A 15815-nucleotide genomic window follows, 5' to 3' on the forward strand; every position below is an offset into this window, starting at 1 on the left:
ACCCAGAAGGTAGGGGTTATTGAGGCCATCTTGGAAGTTGGCTACCAGAGATCATTAGATTTCCATATTGACATGTGTAGCTTATAATCCGTAATTTGCATTACTCTAGATCAGTGGTTCTCAATTTGGGGTCCCCTGGGGATCCCACGTTTGACGTCTCGTGGGTGGAGGCCAGGGATGTTGGTAAACGTCCTCCGGTGTACAGGACAGGCCCCACCACAGGGTTAGCCCCAAACGTCAGCAATACGGAGGTTGAGAAACTCTGCTCTAGTTTGTTCCTTTAACTTGTAGTCTAAATGAAGCCGATCACTTTTTGAAGTTTATTTGCAGAGCAATTACTCTACTTAAGTCTCCTTAATGTTTGTTATGGACGCATCCTGTTCCAAAGGTTGATAAAACAATTCGGGTGGGAGCTTCTTTTACATTCTACTGGTGGGAAGAATTTCTTAGATTGTTTCCTAGCAAGATTGGTTCTAGCAAGAATCACCCATTCAGTGTGAATTCTCAGCAAACCCTGATTCAGCTGAGGTTCCACCTTCCAAAGTGCTTGTCCTACTGAGTAATCATCATTAAGTATGCTCAATCTAATCTAGTAACAGCTAATCCTTTTTTTTTTTGGAGTATAATTGCTTCACAATGCTGCGTTCATTCCTGCTGCACGATGAAGTGAGTCAGCCATAGGCATACATATACCCCATCCCTCTTGGACCTCCCTCCCACCTCCACCCCCAGCCCACCCATCTGGGTGGTCACAGAGCACTGAGCTGAGCTTCCTGTGCTGTACAGCAGGTTCCCACTAGCCAGCTGTTTTCCACATGGTAGTGTATATGTGTCAATCCTAATCTCCCAATCCGTCCCACCCTCCCCTTACGCCCCTGTGTCCACATGTCTGTTCTCTACGTCTGTGTCTCTATTCCTGCCCTGCAAATAGGTTCATCTGTACCATTTCTCTAGATTCCACATGTATGTGTTAATATATGATAGTTGTTTTTCTGACTTACGTCACTCTGTATGACAGACTCTAGGACCATCCACACCTCTACGAATGACCCAATTCCATTCCTTTTTATGGCTGAGTAATATTCCACTGTATATATGTACCACATCTTCTTTATCCATTCCTCTGTCGATGGACATTTAGGTTGTTTCCATGTCCTGGCTATTGTAAATACTGCTGCGGTGAACATTGGGGCGCATGTGTCCTTTTGAATTATGGTTTTCTCAGGGTATATGCCCGGTAGTGGGATTGCTGGGTCATATAGGAGTTCTATTTTTAATCTTTTAAGGAACCTTCATACTGTTCTCCATAGTGGCTGTATCAATTTACATTGCCACCAACAGTGCAAGAGGGTTCCCTTTTCTCCACACCCTCTCCAGCATTTATTGTTTGTAGATTTTTTGATGTTGGCCATTTTGACAGGTGTGAGGTGATACCTCACTGTAGTTTTGATTTGCATTTCTCTAGTAATTAGTGATGTTGAGCATCTTTTCATGTGCCTCTTGGCCATGTGTATGTCTTCTTTGGAGAAATGTCTGTTTAGGTCTTCTGCCCATTTTTGGATGGGTTTGTTTGTTTGTTTTGATATTGAGCTGCATGAGATGTTTGTATATTTGGGGGATCAATCCTTTTGTCAGTTGCTTCATTTGCAAAATTTTCTCCCATTCTGAATGTTGTCTTTTTGTCTTGTTTATGTTTTCCTTTGCTGTGCAAAGCTTTTAAGTTTAATTAGGTCCCACTTGTTTATTTTTGGTTTTATTTTCATTACTCTAGGAGGTGGGCCAAAAAAGATCTTGCTTGTGATTTATGTCAAAGAGTATTTTTCCTATGTTTTCCTCTAAGAGTTTTACAGTATCTGGTGTTACATTTAGGTCTTTAATCCATTTTGAGTTTATTTTTGTGTATGGTGTTAGGGTGTGTTCTAATTTCATTCCTTTACATGTAGCTGTCCAGTTTTCCACTGCACCGCTTATTGAAGAGACTGTCTTTTCTCCATTGTATATTCTTGCCTCCTTTGTCATAGATAAGGTGACCATAGGTGCATGGGTTTATCTCTGGGCTTTCTATCCTGTACCATTGATCTATATTTCTGTTTTTGTGCCAGTACCATACTGTCTTGATTACTGTAGCTTTGTAGTATAAAAGCTAATCTTTTTAGAAAAGATTTTTAATTAAGGCAGTATTCTTAGCTATTCATTCAACCAAGAAACAAACATATCTTTAATATTGATTTAGGGCTTTAATTCTTAGAAAGTCAACTTTGTATTGATATGTACGATATTTTTTTTAAAGAGTTTAGTAGCTAGCTACTATTATCATAAGACATTAACTGCACAATACAACAAGAACTTGATTTTAGCAGGTCCATAGAAAATAGTGAAGTAATTAGTTCTGTTGACTGACTCATGTTCAGTTAAAACACCCTTTAGCAGTTGCCTGTGGGTGTTGCCAACACTGGTTCTCACGGGGTTAGAGAGTAGCCAGTGTAGACTCTTTTTTTTTTTTTTTTTTTTTTTTTTGGTATGCGGGCCTCCCTCTGCTGCGGCCTCTCCCGTTGCGGAGCACAGGCTCCGGACGCGCAGGCTCAGCGGCCATGGCCCACGGGCCCAGCCGCTCCGCGGCATGTGGGATCCTCCCAGACCGGGGCGCGAACCCGGTTCCCCTGCATCGGCAGGCGGACGCGCAACCACTGCGCCACCAGGGAAGCCCCTAGACTCATTTTTAAATTAAATTTTATCAATTTAGATTTTTTGTTGTGCATTTCAGTTAACTGTCAAGCGCCTATTCTTTGCCAGGCACTGTGCTGCTTGCTTGTTATCTCCATTGGATGTCTAATGGATTGCTTGAATTAACAAATGGAACTTTTATTTTCTTTCAAAGTTTCTTTTTTTAAGTCTGATGTCAATAAATGGTACCATCAAGTCACCCGGTTGCTTAAACTTAAAATAAGAACAACAAAACCTAGAAAAACAAAATACCTAGGAATCATCCTTGATTGAGCCTTTTTCTCATGGCCCATGTCCAAGCCAGGAGTGAATTTTGTGGTTCCACCTCCAGAACGTATTTCACATCTGTCCACGTTTCTCCTTCTCCCTTCCCTAAACTCCTTGTTCGTCTCAAACCTGGCCTGAGGAGGTTTCCTCTGTATCCTCTATCCCAGTGTCCCGCTGATTTCCCTTGTAGCACTTACCACAGTCTGTAGTTGGCGCTCTGCTTATCTGTGATCTCTCTCCTGCTAGCATGTAAGATCTCTGGCAGTAGGGACCCCATCCACCTTGCTCTCTGGATCCTTAGTTGCCTCTGCCTCCCACATGTAAGTACGTAGTAAGTGTATGTATTTATGGAATCCATAGTTACAGTGTGGTTGCCTACTAAGCGCTTGACACTCTTCTGTGCCCTGGGAATATATCAATGCACAAAACAAAGGTCTGCAGCCTCACAGAGCTCACCTTCAGTTGGGTTTTACCTTTTATGTGTTTCTGATGACATGCCATCATGTACAGTTGAGCTCAGGGAGTGTTGCACGTGCCAGGCTCTCTGAGAATATGCATGCCCCAGTTTCTTGGTTTTTTTTTTTTAATTGAAGCATAGTTGATTTACAATATCATGTTAGTTTCAGGTGTACAGCAAAGTGATTCAGTTACACATTTTTTTCATATTATTTTCCATTATAGGTTATTACAAGATATTGAATATTGTTCCCTGTGCTATACAGTAAATCCTTGTTGCTTATCTGTTTTATATGTAGTAGTGTGTATCTGTTAGTCCCATACTCCTAATTTATCCCTCCCCACCCTTCCCCTTTGGTAACTGTAAGTTTGTTTTCTATGTCTGTGAGTCTGTTTCTGTTCTGTAAATAAATTCATTTGTTATTATTTTTTAGATTCCACATATAAGCAACATCGTGTAATGTGTCTTTCTCTGTCTGACTGACTTCACTCAGTATGATAATCTCTAGGTCCATCCGTGTTGCTGGAAATGGCAATGTTTCATTCTTTTTTATGGATGAGTAGTATTCTGTTGTATACATATGCACCACATCTTTTTATCCATTCATCTCTTGCTGGACACATAGGTTGCTTCCATGTCTTGGCTACTGTAAATAGTGATGCTGTGAACATTGGGGTGCACGTATCTTTTCAAACTAGAGTTTTCGTGTTTTCCGGATATATGCCCAGGAGTAGGATTGCTGGATCATATGGTAACTATTTTTACCTTTTTAAGGAACCTCCACCCTGTTTTCCATAGTGCGTATGCCCCAGTTTTAGAAGTGTGGGCAGAAGGTGCATGGGAGCTGCTGGCCCCACAGCCAGGCCAGCCTGGGATTGGGGTTGGACATCAGACCGAAAGAGTGATGTGACGTTAAAAGATGAGTTGTGTGTACGGTGGAATTCCGTGTAGTCATTATTTACAAGCCACATGCCTGCAGTGAAAATATTAGAAACTATAAAGTCTGTAAATTTTAGAATCCACTTGTTTCCATTTCTTTGATCTGATATAGACAAGTAATTTCCTGAAGCATGTCTTTTCTTTCTAAGGTGACTAGCACATGGTTTGTATTGAAGGGGATTCTTTAGGAGAGCATTGCCCTTATGAAGATAATCGTTCACAGTTAGTCCAGCTCTCTATGGACAAGTGAAATGTGTTCCAGATGGAGGAGATTTATGTAAAATGAATGTCTTGTAATGAAACTTTAGAAACAGGGAGTTCAGTTTCAAAATGATTTTATCAGCAGATACGTCTCATCTTAGAAAGTTTTAGTAGGGATTACTTTCCATATCTGCACAAATCTTTTCCTTTATTTCTTCTTTTTTTTTTTTTTCCTTTGCAAAGATTTAAGCCAATTTGGCAATTCCGTTTTATGTACCTTGTGGTAGCTAATTAGCCTGTAATTTTTGAAGCTAGATAAAGCCTCCAGGTGCCTCCTTACCCCTCGGCTACCAGGTTACAATGAAAGTGAGTCAGAATTCTGCACCCTCACATGTATTATTGAGCAGGCACCAAAATCAGTTTTGTGGGTAACTTGAACACAGTTGCTGTTCTGTCTTGTGTTGTCTCACCGAGCCTTTCTGTAAAGATTTACCGAGGCAAATGTGACAGTATCAGACACAGAACGTGGTCTGCACCACGCAACACCCATCCTCCAGTTCCGCGGCTGCCCTCCCAACCCTGCAGCCCCTGGGGCTCGCTGCAGCCTTGACACCCGGCCCACACCAGACTGGCTGGCGGACATCTGTGTATTTCCAGTCAGTCCATGGCTATTAATGTCACTCATTTTTCCCCAGGAATTTCTAACATCCGTTACACTAAGTAACAGGGCCACTTAGTTCACAAGAAAACTCATTTTACTAATTAACAAAGCTTCTGGTGTAATCTGGAGATTAAGATAGCTGAAGCATTTAAAATAGCCATCTGGCCTTGGGATTAAATCCTAACTAATTACTTCCCGAATGGGTTTTCCCATTTAGGGCAAATAGCTGCCTCCAGAGTGGAGATAATTTCCTGGAGCAAACTAATACACATCCATACCACGCTATCTATACTAACAAGTTTTCAGGTAAATTACAGATCTTATAACAACTTTAAATACCAAATTAGGAAGGGGGAAAGTATTTTCAGAGCATGAAACAAACCTGCATTGTCCCTGTAGTAAGTTGCTAACAACCTAGGTTTAATAACTATGGATACGTCGTAACCACCCACCGAAAAAGTTCCAGAAAGTCAGTGTCGATTCAGAAGGAATAAAATTCTTTAAGTAAGATAATTTTCTTCTTATTTTCTTGACAGTATCAAAATATCCAAGTTGCCCTATTGCACCTTTTGAGTGAAATTCTTTACAGTTTCTGTTTTACATAAGAGAGGATTCTAGCCATCTTTGCTGTTCAGACTCTTGCAGTAACATGCTGTCTTAGTTGTCCTTGGATTGGGAAGCAATGTGCATGGCATCAAAATGCATCCTCTATCATTAACACATAATGTACTTGTCCTATTTTTTGCTTTTCCTTTGTTTTTGTTTTTATTGGCGAAATCCTGGTTGAATATTCTGAGTACCATAATCTGACCTATATGGGAATCAAATACAGTGTGGTCATCTTCACCACCAGTTTCTTCACATCATGTCTAAAAGATGAGAGGACCCAACCCATTTAAAAGTAAAACTCTGCTTGTTTTCCACTTTAGATTTGTATGTTAATAAAAATGTTAATTCTGAAAGAGTATTTATTATGTATGTGAAGGAAAAGCTTTTCAACCTATATATTTTATTTTCTCCCCTGACTCCACCACAAGACTAACACTGAAGTGATTTCACATCCCCTGGCCTGCCTCTTACCTAATTTGCCAGGATGTTCAACATTAAGGGGAATATTTAAATCCTAGACCATTTGGGGGATATTCCATAAAGTATTTCTTTTTGCTTTTTTCTGTTGTCAAAATATCGATACTCGGGTAGATCTCGTAAAATAGCTGAACATGAGTACCACTTAGCATAGAGAGTTGATAATTTTCAACTTTATAAGGTTTTTTTGTTTGGTTAAAGTGTTTAAAAAATAGAACCAAGATTTATTTGTTACTAAGTAGGTTGTTTTCAAAGTTACTGGTTTCTTTTGGGGTCAGGACAGGGCCAGAGGGACACCCCTAGTCCACTCTGCCTTCTCCCACATGTAGGCTTTCTCATTCCATCCTCTTTTTTCATTAGTTTTTTGCCTGGCCCTTTTCCTTTAGCCAAAAGAGATTTCTCTGGCACTGGCTGTAATGGTTAGAGCAACTACGGATGTCAGTTATAAAAAGGAAAGGGAACCGATTTGGCTAGGGAACTGATGAGCAAATTAGATGTTGTATGTTGGTGACTTTGTTTATCCAGGTAAGTGATCATATGTCTAAATTATTTGGGGACATTTCTTTTTAGGTTACCTGTTCAGAAGCCCGTGTTTTTAGTTCAGAAGAACTAAAAAACTTTAGTTTGTTTTTTTTCTCCTTTGAATCTAACTTCCTTTTTTAGTTTATGTTTTCTCATGAAGTAAAGGAAAAATAAGTTCACAAACATAAAATGGATAGTGTTCAATTTAAAATTTTAAAGTTAATAGAGTTCAACATTACCAGTGTGATAACTTTGTCCTTTTGCCCAAATAAAGAATTTCTTTTGTTTAATGAATTTTGAACTTCTAATGTAGAGTGGTAAAGAAAAGGGACTAGGAAATAGTATAAGAAGTTGAAAGCTTAAACAGCGTGTAGATAAATACATAATAAATTAGACAAGTTATTGAAAGCTGAAAATATGTATTACTATATAATGAATTTTTAAGTGAAATATTCAGTAAGAATTAGGTCATATGATATGATTTTGATTAACCTTTCTGCAGGGTTAAAGTGAGAAGTTTGAAAAAGTATCTGTTTGAGCAGTTGTGTTGGCAGTGTAATCTTTGCAGCTTTGAAGTAATAACATTGTCTTGACTACTGTCTCTTAAAATAGTAATTTTTTACTAACTTAATGAAATAGTGTATAGATGATACAGCTGTTTAAAATTTGTAAAGAATTTTAATCCTCATTATAACATTAGGACCTGATTTTAGTTTTTGAGTTTCTTTTTTGAGCAGTTCTAATGATTTGTAAGGACTGATAGTTTTGAACTTAATTGTTTCTTAAGGGTCTTCCACAAAACAAGAACAAAAATGACTTATTTTAAAAATAGCATAAAACTTATTTTCTCTCATAATTACCATATGAGTCCTTTGGGCCATTTTATAAATCTAAGAAAAATTAAGGGTTTTAGTGATCTTATTTTTTTCTGTATTTTGTAACATTTTGCTGTTTTATCATCCTTGGAATTGATTCATCATCACTCATCAGTTATTCCCAACAGTGTTTAAAAAGACTAAAATAGGGGCTTCCCTGGTGGCACAGTGGTTAAGAGTCCGCCTGCCAATGCAGGGGACACGGATTCGAGCCCTGGTCCAGGAGGATCCCACATGCTGCAGAGCGGCTAAGCCTGTGTGCCACAACTACTGAGCCCACGGGCGCGCCTAGAGCCCGTGCTCTGCAGCAAGAGGAACCACCGCGATGAGAAGCCCATGCACCGCAACAAAGAGCAACCCCCGCTCACTGCAACTAGAGAAAGCCCATGCGCAGCAATGAAGACCCGACGCGGCCAATAAATAAATAAATAAATAAATTTATTTAAAAAAAAAAAAAGATTAAAATAATAAGACTAATGGAATTGCCTAGAAGGAGGCTGTAACAGTGACTGTTGCATCATCCTTTCGTTTGCTTATTGTATTGCCCAAAGAATTGCATTATCTTTCAAGAAGGTATGAAAGAATGCTACAGACAGCATTTTTGTAGTCTGCTTTTAGATTTCAGTGAACATAGTTGAAAAAATCAGAAGTTTTCACCTTAATGACAAAGAGGAGTAAAGTGACAGAGGAACACATTTCACAAATATTAGATGAATCAGAAGATGAATGCAAAGAGACAGGCAGCGTTGTAGACTCTGATGACAGTGAAATTGGTTCTCTAAGTCTCAGGTTGAGTCTTCAAATAGTGTAGCCTTGAATTTTCTCAAACTCAAGAACAATCTATTTCTAAAGACAAAAAGGAAATATGTCATTGACATCCAGTTAGTCATTCAACAGGAAGGATTTCCTAACTCAGAATTTTGTAATAAGAATCTGGACTGCTGGTTTTACTAAACGGCCGTGTGACAGTGTTCTTTCATCTTGTGTAATGTTTGTGGATCAGCATTTATGCAGTATGGTTTGTAAAGGGACAAATGCTGAAGGCAGAATTGTATATGAAAGTGATTGGAAGGAAGTAGACGGTGTACAAATGAAGAGATTCATTGGATTGACCACTCTAATCAGTGCTTGTAAATCTAAAAGTGAAAATGTTTTACAATTACAGAGCCAAAAAGGACTTCCTCTCATAAACAAAATTATGGGCTGTCATTATGGGCTGTCAGAGGTTTTAGGTAGTCTTCCAGTAGTGCATTCTGACAACGCAAGGGCAATAATAAGTGAGAACCTGTTGGTGGAAGGGTAGAAAGGTGTTGATAGTTGCCACTCTGAACAACTGTTACCCTAGGATGTTGTATCTCTTGAAGATAAGGGAGTAGTTTTGCTTACAACTTAGAGGTTGAAATCAGACTGCAGTGTATCATGGACTAGTACTCTCTGTAGTAGTTTTATTTTAAGAGAACATAAACACAGATCCTCCCTTTAAATTACCATTTAGTTTGAAGCTAACGGACCTACTTGATAAACTGTAAGACTACTCAGCTCCGCTGGGCTGTTTCTGGGAATCCTGTTCCCATAGCACCACCTCTCAGTCCTCTGGACGTGCCCGGACCACGTTCACATGCAACACTTCGTGTCATGTGGTAATTTACGTTTAACTTTTAAGAAACTGGCAAACTGTTTTCCAAAGTGGCTGTACCAGTTTGCATTCGTTCCAGGGTTGTATGAGAGTCCTAATTGTTCTATATCCTTGCTGGTCTTTCTTAAAAATTTTACAGAGTGGATATGAGTGCTATCTCATTGTGCCAGTTTTAGTTCGCGTTTCCCTAATATCTAATGATATTGAGCATCTTTTCATACACTTACTGACCATTCACATATCTTCTTTGATGAAGTATCTGTTTAAATCTTGTGTCCAATTTTTTTTTATTGGATTGTTTGTCTTGTTACTGGTTGTAAGAGTTCTTTATATATTCTGGGAACAAAATCCTTTATCAGATACATGTTTTGCAAATATTTTCTGCCAGTCTGGTTTCTCTCTCCCTTTTATTTTTTTAAAATCTTCTCTACAGCGTCTTTTCAGTATGTGTGCTGCTGAAACGAGCACTGCAGTGTCTTTTCAAGAACAGAAGTTTTAAATTTTGATGAAATCCAATTTATCAGTTTTTTATTGTATGGTTTATGCTTTTTGCATTCTATCTAAGAAATCTCTGTCTAGCTGAAGGTCATAAAGATTTTCTCCTGTTTTCATTAGCAAGTTCTTTTAGAAAGTTTTCTTTTATAGTTTTAGCCCATGCGTTTAGGTCTATGATCTATTTTGAGTTAATTTTTGTATATGGTGTGGGGTAAGGGTCTAGGTTCTTTTTGTTTCATTTTGCATATTTTTCAAGCACCACTTGTTGAAAAGGCTGGTCCTTTCCCTGTTAAATTACCTCAGCACCTTTGTCAAAGATGAACTGACTGAATGTGCGTGGTCTATTTCTGGACTGTACTCTGCTCCATTGGTCTGTATCTCTGTCCTTTAATCAGTACCACACTGTCTTAGTAGTTTTATAGCTTCTTGAAATCCACTAGTGCATGTCCTCAAGCTGTGGTCCTCTTTCTCAGAATTGTTGTGACTTCTCTAGATCTTTTTCATTTCCCTTAAATTTTAGAATCTGCCTGTCGACTTCTATAAAGAAAGCCTGCCAACCCCTTGCCTTTTCATTTGCTGAGTAATAGTAGTATGTTTAACAGTATCAGTCCTTAGCAGTCCTGGAATTCTTGATCATTATTATGTTCCTTTATTTTGCAAAATATTTAATTTGGCCTTTTATATCAGTATTTATAAGTAAGATATTTGCTTTTATTTTGCTTTCCCTTTTTTATGATATCTTTACCAGTTTGGGTATTCAGTGTTATGATAACTTTATAAAATGAATTATGAAAGAATCACTATTTTCTGTTTCCCTGAAACAGTTATGTAGTAAAGCAATCAAATATTCCCTAGGAATTTGCAAAACTATTTAAGACCAATCCATCATTTTTAAAGGAGTAATTATATTTTATTATTGTCTATGATTATGGTCGGTTCAAGTTTTCTCTTGTTGCTTTACTGAATGGATTTCTGTTTTCTTAGGAAGTCATCTATATTATTTACTTTTTTCAAGTCTAGCATTATAGGGCTGGGCATAGTGTTCCTTTAAAGCTATTAAAATCTTTCAGATTATTTAGAAGAGCTTTTAAAAAGTTCTAAATGGTTAGGGTTTCATTTTTATTATGTCAAGGAAAGTAACCTATCCTAGCCCTACATTTTAAAAAAAATTTATTGAGGCTTTTTCTTTTTATTGGGGGCAGTATATAAGATCTGCTTTTGTAAGCAATTCATGGATACATGATAGAGTACTTTGGCTTATTGTTTTATTATAGTGTTCAGATCTCCTATGTCCTTAATTTGTTTTCAATTTTCTCTTTGTGATTTATTTTCAGGGCAAGTTTATTCGGATCAACTTTGACGTAACTGGCTATATCGTTGGGGCCAACATTGAAACATGTATCCTTTTTTATAATCACATTATTCAAAATAGAGAATGATTTAATCTTCCTATGGCCTTGTGGCAACCCTCTGTGGTACCTCTCCCATTATCCAGATGATAAAACTTTAGCCCAGAGAGATTGTGACTTGTTCAAATACCTTCAACTTCAGAATATGAACTCTAAAGTGGTATTTTGTTGTCGTTCGTTTTTTTTGTTTGTTTGTTTTGCGGTACGCGGGCCTCTCACTGTTGTGGCCTCTCCCGTTGCGGAGCACAGGCTCCAGAGGCGCAGGCTCAGCGGCACAGGTTCCGGATGCGCAGGCCCAGCGGCCACGGCTCACGGGCCCAGCGGCTCCGCGGAATGTGGGATCTTCCCGGACCGGGGCACGAACCCGTGTCCCCTGCATCGGCAGGCGGACTCTCAACCACTGTGCCACCAGGAAAGCCCCATGTCGTTCGTTTTTAACACCAGGTCACGATCTGGTCCCATGGCTGGGGAAGTGGAGGGTCCCACTGAGGTGAGGGTACCTGTACATCGACCCAGGAAGTGTTTGTGTGCTGTAAGGACATTTAGACGAATACCGATATGTTGAAAACATCTTCAGTTACTGCTGTGTTAGCCCAGTTTTTACCATCTACTTCTGATACTAGTGGGGTGAGCATGTCCCATCAAAGCACACCTTATTAATGTACAGAGCTGAAGTAGTTTCAGTTAGTGTTAAGCAGTATAAAACTAGAGGCAAAAAAAGTCAAATACATAGGCTAGTCTTAAGAAATGTCACATGCGTAGAATGGCCTTAAAGAATGATAGGTATATAAAGAATTAATTTGATTTAAGAGATAATAAATTAGAAATGATTCTGAATGATAATGTGCCAGTTAGGAAAGATACAGGTTGACAATCCTCTGATACTTGTTAACTACTCTTCAGTGATAGAAATACACTGCTTCTATCCCTCAGGTGAGGGATAAATCAAACTTTTCCTGTTAATTCAGAACTGTGTTTTATGTCTCTAAATATACTCAGAGCCAGAAAACACAAGAAGCACTTGAAAATGACAGGCGAATGGAGCTAGAGTTTCTTCATACTGGGGAGCGTCGTTCATGTGAGTGTACTTTTCGCCGAACGTGGAGGATGTGTTTGGGGTGCTCTGGTTTAAAATCAGGCCGTACGGCACACACGGCCCCTGGGAAGGTTTACTTCAGAGGAGGCAGTCCTCTCCCAAAGCAGTGAAGCTGAGACTCTGAGAGCCCAGCGTGGCTGTCAACCCAGAGCCACGCCGGGAGCATCAAGGCCCTGTGGACGGAGAACCCAAACAGGCCCCGGATGTGCGTCCTGATACCCCGGCGGAGGCGCGGTGTTATGACCTGCAGGCGCTGAGTGGGGACTCGCAGGCGTAGGACAGAGTTATGCACATGTATTTTGGAGTTCAACAGAGTTTTGATTTGTACCTCTACCACTTATTAGCTGTTTTGTTTTGTTTTTTTAATCTTTTCTACATACAGTGCTTCGCATTTTTATTATTTGTTTGTTTGTTTGTTTATTTTTGGCTGCGTTGGGTCTTCGTTGCTGCACCTGGGCTTCCTCTAGTTGCAGCGAGTGGGGGCAACTCCTCGTTGCGGTACGCGGGCTTCTCACTGCGGTGGCTTCTCTTGCTGCGGAGCACGGGCTCTAGGCGTGCGGGCTTCAGTAGTTGTGGCTCGCGGGCTCTAGAGCGCAGCCTCAGTAGTTGTGGCACATGGGCTTAGCTGCTCTGCGGCATGTGGAATCTTCCCGGACCAGGGCTTGAACCTGTGTCCCCTGCATTGGCAGGCGGACTCTTAACCACTGTGCCACCAGGGAAGTCCCAGCTGTGGTATTTTGAGTAATTTCTTTGTGCCTTGGTTTCCTTATTTGTGAAGTTGCAATAGTAATTCTGATGTTAAAAGGCTTTTCCTGCCTTCAGTGTCACCCTTAACCTCCTTTGCTCAGACCTTCTGGAAAAATCTCGTGCTGTTCGTCAAGCAAAAGATGAACGTACTTTTCATATCTTTTACCAATTGTTATCTGGAGCAGGAGAACATCTGAAGTGTAAGTTACAAAGTTTTGTACTATTTTATATTCAGTTGAGTATCTTTTTTAATATTAAAAAAATTTTTTTTGAGAAGGAGAACAGTTTTGGGAAACAGATTTATACACATACACCAGAATTCTAGCTGGTTAAATTACGAAAATGATATTGAACTTCCAAGCCATGGGATCAGTACTTTAAGTGGCAAGCAGCATATGGGTGGTGTTATATTATCTTTTGTACTTTCTTTTCTTTTAAAATAATTTTAAATTCGAAGACAAATGATGTGTTCTTATACACATTCCATTTCAAAGTTTATAAATACAAAAGTAAGAAAAAATAAATTTATTTCATAAAATTAACTTGAATAAATGTGTATTCCTAGATTTACAACTGAATATGTGTTATGCTTCCAGTAGTACTAGAAAGAGCCTGTGCGGATTTATATTTATTTATTTTGTGAATCATAAGTTTAGGGTTGGATAGGGTAAAAAGTAAATTCTGTTCTGGGTCAGAGTTTTGCTGGGTCAGGAGGGAGAGGAGAAGGTACACAACTTTCCAGTTTCTTCTGAGTTTCAAAGTCCATGCTGTTTCTCTAGAATTAGTATGTATCTTATTTAGGTATCACAATAGACATATAAAACCCAGTAATACTTTTCTCATCTGAGGTCTAGGCTTTTGTTAACCATAGGTCATCTGTGGAAGCATTAAACCCAGAAATCAGTTAAAGAAAGACCTGCAAGGAAAAAAATAATAATAATAAGCAGCAAGTAAATAGAGTCATTGCCAATGAGAGACTAAAAATTCAAGATTATACATTAGGTAACGCTGAAGGGAGAAAACCCTCAGGCTTTCAGGCTGGCAGGCATTCTGAAGTAGTAATGAATCAAAAAAAAAGGACAAAACTGTTAAAAGAAGGAGATTTAAAAAAAAAAAAAAGAAAAAAGAAAGCAAGCAATACCCAGTAGAAGCTAAATGTGATGTAAATAAGAATTAAGGGATGGGGGTGATTGGGAGAAATTCTCTGCAGCAGAGCCAGTTACACAGAAAGCTGGGAGCACATGGTAACATCTACGAAAGGGGGAACTGTCTGTTTCACTATTTTGAGTGCTCCTGAGAAAGCCCTTGTGCTCTTAAGAACACATTTCTTGAAGGAGTCAGTTAAGTTCTCTCTAACTCATGGACCCCGAAGTATAGAGTCAGTGGGAGTGTCCGTTATAATACCCTGTCAGACTATTACTATGTCAGACATCACTCTCAGAGGCAATGTACCACTAAACAGACTGACTTGGAGAAAGAGTTTCAAGGTATTGTCTGGTCTCAGCATTTACCCGGTCCATATTCTACACCTTCCATATCCAAGTCTTTATCTAAGCCCATGCAGTCTTCACATTGACCTCATAGTGTTTGCTATAAACTCCTTGCTAATATAGGAACATAGAATATGGGTTTGAAAGCTTTCCCTCAAAAGATGCCTAAAATATTTAAATCTGAAAATAAAGTTTAGTTATCTGGAAGGTTTTCATACCCCAGCTTTCTGATTTCAAATATAATATTATACAAACCGCTGGTCCCCGAAACCCCTGTTTAGATGTTTGTTGTTTATATCATCGTTTTCCTTCATTGTACAGATAATGGAAAACTGTCTTACGTTTGTGTATTTAACATGAGCATATAAAGAAAGAAGAAGTACGTGGTGGTGATGGGTTGGATGTTCTTCTGCCATGCGGGTGCAGTTTGAAGGTGGGGATGTGCTTTAGTCTGTTGTTGACTATTTATTACGTTGTATTCTATTATGTTTTCTTTCAGCTGATTTGCTCCTTGAAGGATTTAATAACTACCGATTTCTCTCCAATGGCTATATTCCTATTCCGGGACAGCAAGACAAAGATAACTTTCAGGAGACAATGGAAGCAATGCATATAATGGGCTTCTCCCACGAAGAGATTCTGTGTATGTGTGATTTCTCTAATAAGATTCTGATGCTCAATTTTCATAAGACTTATTAGTTGGGGGTAAATAACCTAAACTAGAAAATGATTGAGAAACTAATGGGAACTGCCTGTAATTTTATGAAATCCTGAGATTTGTCTTACTGAAAAATTTTGTACAGCTAATTTTTAGCACAAAATAAGTTAGAATATGTCTCTGCTACATTTTGATGCAGTATCTTAATTAATTTTTTTCTTTTTATATCAACATAAAGCAATGCTTAAAGTGGTATCTTCAGTGCTACAGTTCGGAAATATTTCTTTCAAAAAGGAGCGAAACACTGATCAAGCTTCCATGCCGGAGAATACAGGTAAATTGATGAATACTGATTTTATTTCTATTTCCGTGGTCTGTTGTTGTGTTCTCCAAAAACATGTTACACCGCAAGCATAAAAGCTCTCCTGGGGCTTCCCTGGTGGCGCAGTGGTTGCGCGTCCGCCTGCCGATGCAGGGGAACCGGGTTCGCGCCCCGGTCTGGGAGGATCCCACGTGCCGCGGAGCGGCTGGGCCCGTGAGCCATGGCCGCTG

The 15815-nt window shown here is 39.2% G+C and overlaps 1 protein-coding gene across 1 annotated transcript in view; it reads left to right on the forward strand.

Moving 5' to 3' along the window:
• The window catches only part of MYH10 (myosin heavy chain 10), a 129613-nt gene that overhangs the window by 47537 nt on the left and 66261 nt on the right, over positions 1–15815 (forward strand). The window contains exons 5-8 of the mRNA XM_028500033.2: positions 11198–11261; positions 13217–13315; positions 15105–15248; positions 15502–15597. Coding sequence (XP_028355834.1) covers positions 11198–11261; positions 13217–13315; positions 15105–15248; positions 15502–15597 — 403 coding nt within the window. The remainder of the gene's footprint in view (positions 1–11197; positions 11262–13216; positions 13316–15104; positions 15249–15501; positions 15598–15815) is intronic.

This window comes from Physeter macrocephalus, chromosome 14 (assembly GCF_002837175.3).
Source record: "Physeter macrocephalus isolate SW-GA chromosome 14, ASM283717v5, whole genome shotgun sequence".
In the NCBI taxonomy this organism is placed as follows: Eukaryota; Metazoa; Chordata; class Mammalia; order Artiodactyla; family Physeteridae; genus Physeter; species Physeter macrocephalus.